The 476-nt window shown below is 44.5% G+C and overlaps 1 protein-coding gene across 1 annotated transcript in view; it reads right to left on the bottom strand.

Annotated features, from left to right (window-relative positions):
• Positions 1-476, bottom strand: part of LOC104498052 (C-type lectin domain family 2 member E-like) — a 2385-nt gene that overhangs the window by 708 nt on the left and 1201 nt on the right. Inside the window, exon 3 of the mRNA XM_010141379.1 lies at positions 1-90. This exon is cut by the window's left edge and continues 7 nt beyond it. Coding sequence (XP_010139681.1) covers positions 1-90 — 90 coding nt within the window. The remainder of the gene's footprint in view (positions 91-476) is intronic.

Below are 476 nucleotides of genomic sequence, written 5' to 3'. Positions count from 1 at the left end.
GCGGTTCACCCAGCTCCATGGTTGCTCCTCATTCTCCCGTGAAAGGCCGATCCAATGCTCCGAGATTCCTTTGTATCTCATCACAAAGCTCTGAAAAAGAGGCGAGAGAAAGGTTTAATGTCAGGTCATGGGGCTTTGGGACATGAGCAGGTCACCATCCGCAGAAACCTCCTTCCAACCAACCATCTCCATCTTACCAGTTAATTGTGCTCCTTTATCAGGGCTCCTTTGGTGCTTGAACATTTCAATCTACTACCAAATTATAGTTCTTGCACTGGTTGGATTTGGTGAGCAATTTGGACACCCCACACCCAAGAAAACCATTTTCCCCATCTCCTCCCCCCAGATCACCAAGGAACATCCTGGAAAAGGATGAGAGAGAGAAAGTCAGAGAACCCAAAAGGTCACAAATATGTTGGTGGCATTTTTTTTTTTTTTTTTTTTTTTGGTCCTTTTTCAACTCTTTTCCCTATTTC

Source organism: Buceros rhinoceros, unplaced genomic scaffold (genome assembly GCF_000710305.1).
Source record: "Buceros rhinoceros silvestris isolate BGI_N320 unplaced genomic scaffold, ASM71030v1 scaffold12330, whole genome shotgun sequence".
NCBI lineage: Eukaryota > Metazoa > Chordata > Aves > Bucerotiformes > Bucerotidae > Buceros > Buceros rhinoceros.
The sequence above is the reverse complement of the archived record's forward strand: the minus strand, read 5'-3'. Positions and strand labels throughout refer to the sequence as shown.